The sequence below is a fragment of the Myotis davidii genome, unplaced genomic scaffold (assembly GCF_000327345.1).
Source record: "Myotis davidii unplaced genomic scaffold, ASM32734v1 scaffold150, whole genome shotgun sequence".
NCBI lineage: Eukaryota > Metazoa > Chordata > Mammalia > Chiroptera > Vespertilionidae > Myotis > Myotis davidii.
The window spans coordinates 1,638,479-1,639,178 of NW_006283437.1; the positions used below are offsets into that span (position 1 = coordinate 1,638,479).

Consider the following 700-nt stretch of genomic DNA (forward strand, 5'->3'; position numbering starts at 1 on the left):
AACACAAAGCTTCTTTAGTGAAAGGTCTGCTTTGCCTGAAGCAAGCCCTGCCCATGGCTCCCGCGCACCCAGGGAGCACACCTGTGACAGACCCTCAGAGGAGCCACACCGTCTCGTTGACCATCCTGCCTTCCTCCCGCCCCCTCCACGCCATCGTCCTCACGTTCCCGCCTTCATTCCAAATGTATCGGAGAAGCTGCCACTGCCCCTGTGCACAGCATCTGAGCTCTGCCCGGCATTGCGGGCAGTTTGGCTCAAACATAAACATTCTCTTTGGGTTTGGACGTTCTTACAAGGACACGCCCAGTGACCAAAACTGGCCCTGGGTGTGGCAGCTGAGGGCTGCGGGGGCCGGCGCCTCGCTCACCTGTAGCTGCAGGGCTCGGCCCCGAACAGGCAGGCCAGGATCAGCTGCTCGCCCGAGTAGCCCATCTTCACCAGCTCCTGGGTTGGCACCTGGGAGAAGATGTTGGTGGCCTGCAGGGTGTACCATTCTGTCACGGCCTGGGTGGCACTGGTGAAGTTTCGGAAGGTGCACACGGTCCCGTTGAGGCAGCACTGCGGAGACCGAGGGTTCCTGTGGGTGCAGGGCTGCGGGCCGGCCCACCGCTGCCCCAAGGGTGTGGGCCGAGAGCGCCCGCCGGCTGTCCCTGCCTGGGCCGCACCCTGGGCCCTGGGCTGCCCCTCATCCACAACTGCC

At 63.9% G+C, this 700-nt stretch overlaps 1 protein-coding gene across 1 annotated transcript in view; it reads right to left on the reverse strand.

The window, feature by feature from the left end:
• SCNN1B (sodium channel epithelial 1 beta subunit) overlaps nucleotides 1-700 on the reverse strand; it is a 37,447-nt gene that overhangs the window by 11,890 nt on the left and 24,857 nt on the right. The window contains exon 4 of the mRNA XM_015563877.1: nucleotides 368-558. Coding sequence (XP_015419363.1) covers nucleotides 368-558 — 191 coding nt within the window. The remainder of the gene's footprint in view (nucleotides 1-367; nucleotides 559-700) is intronic.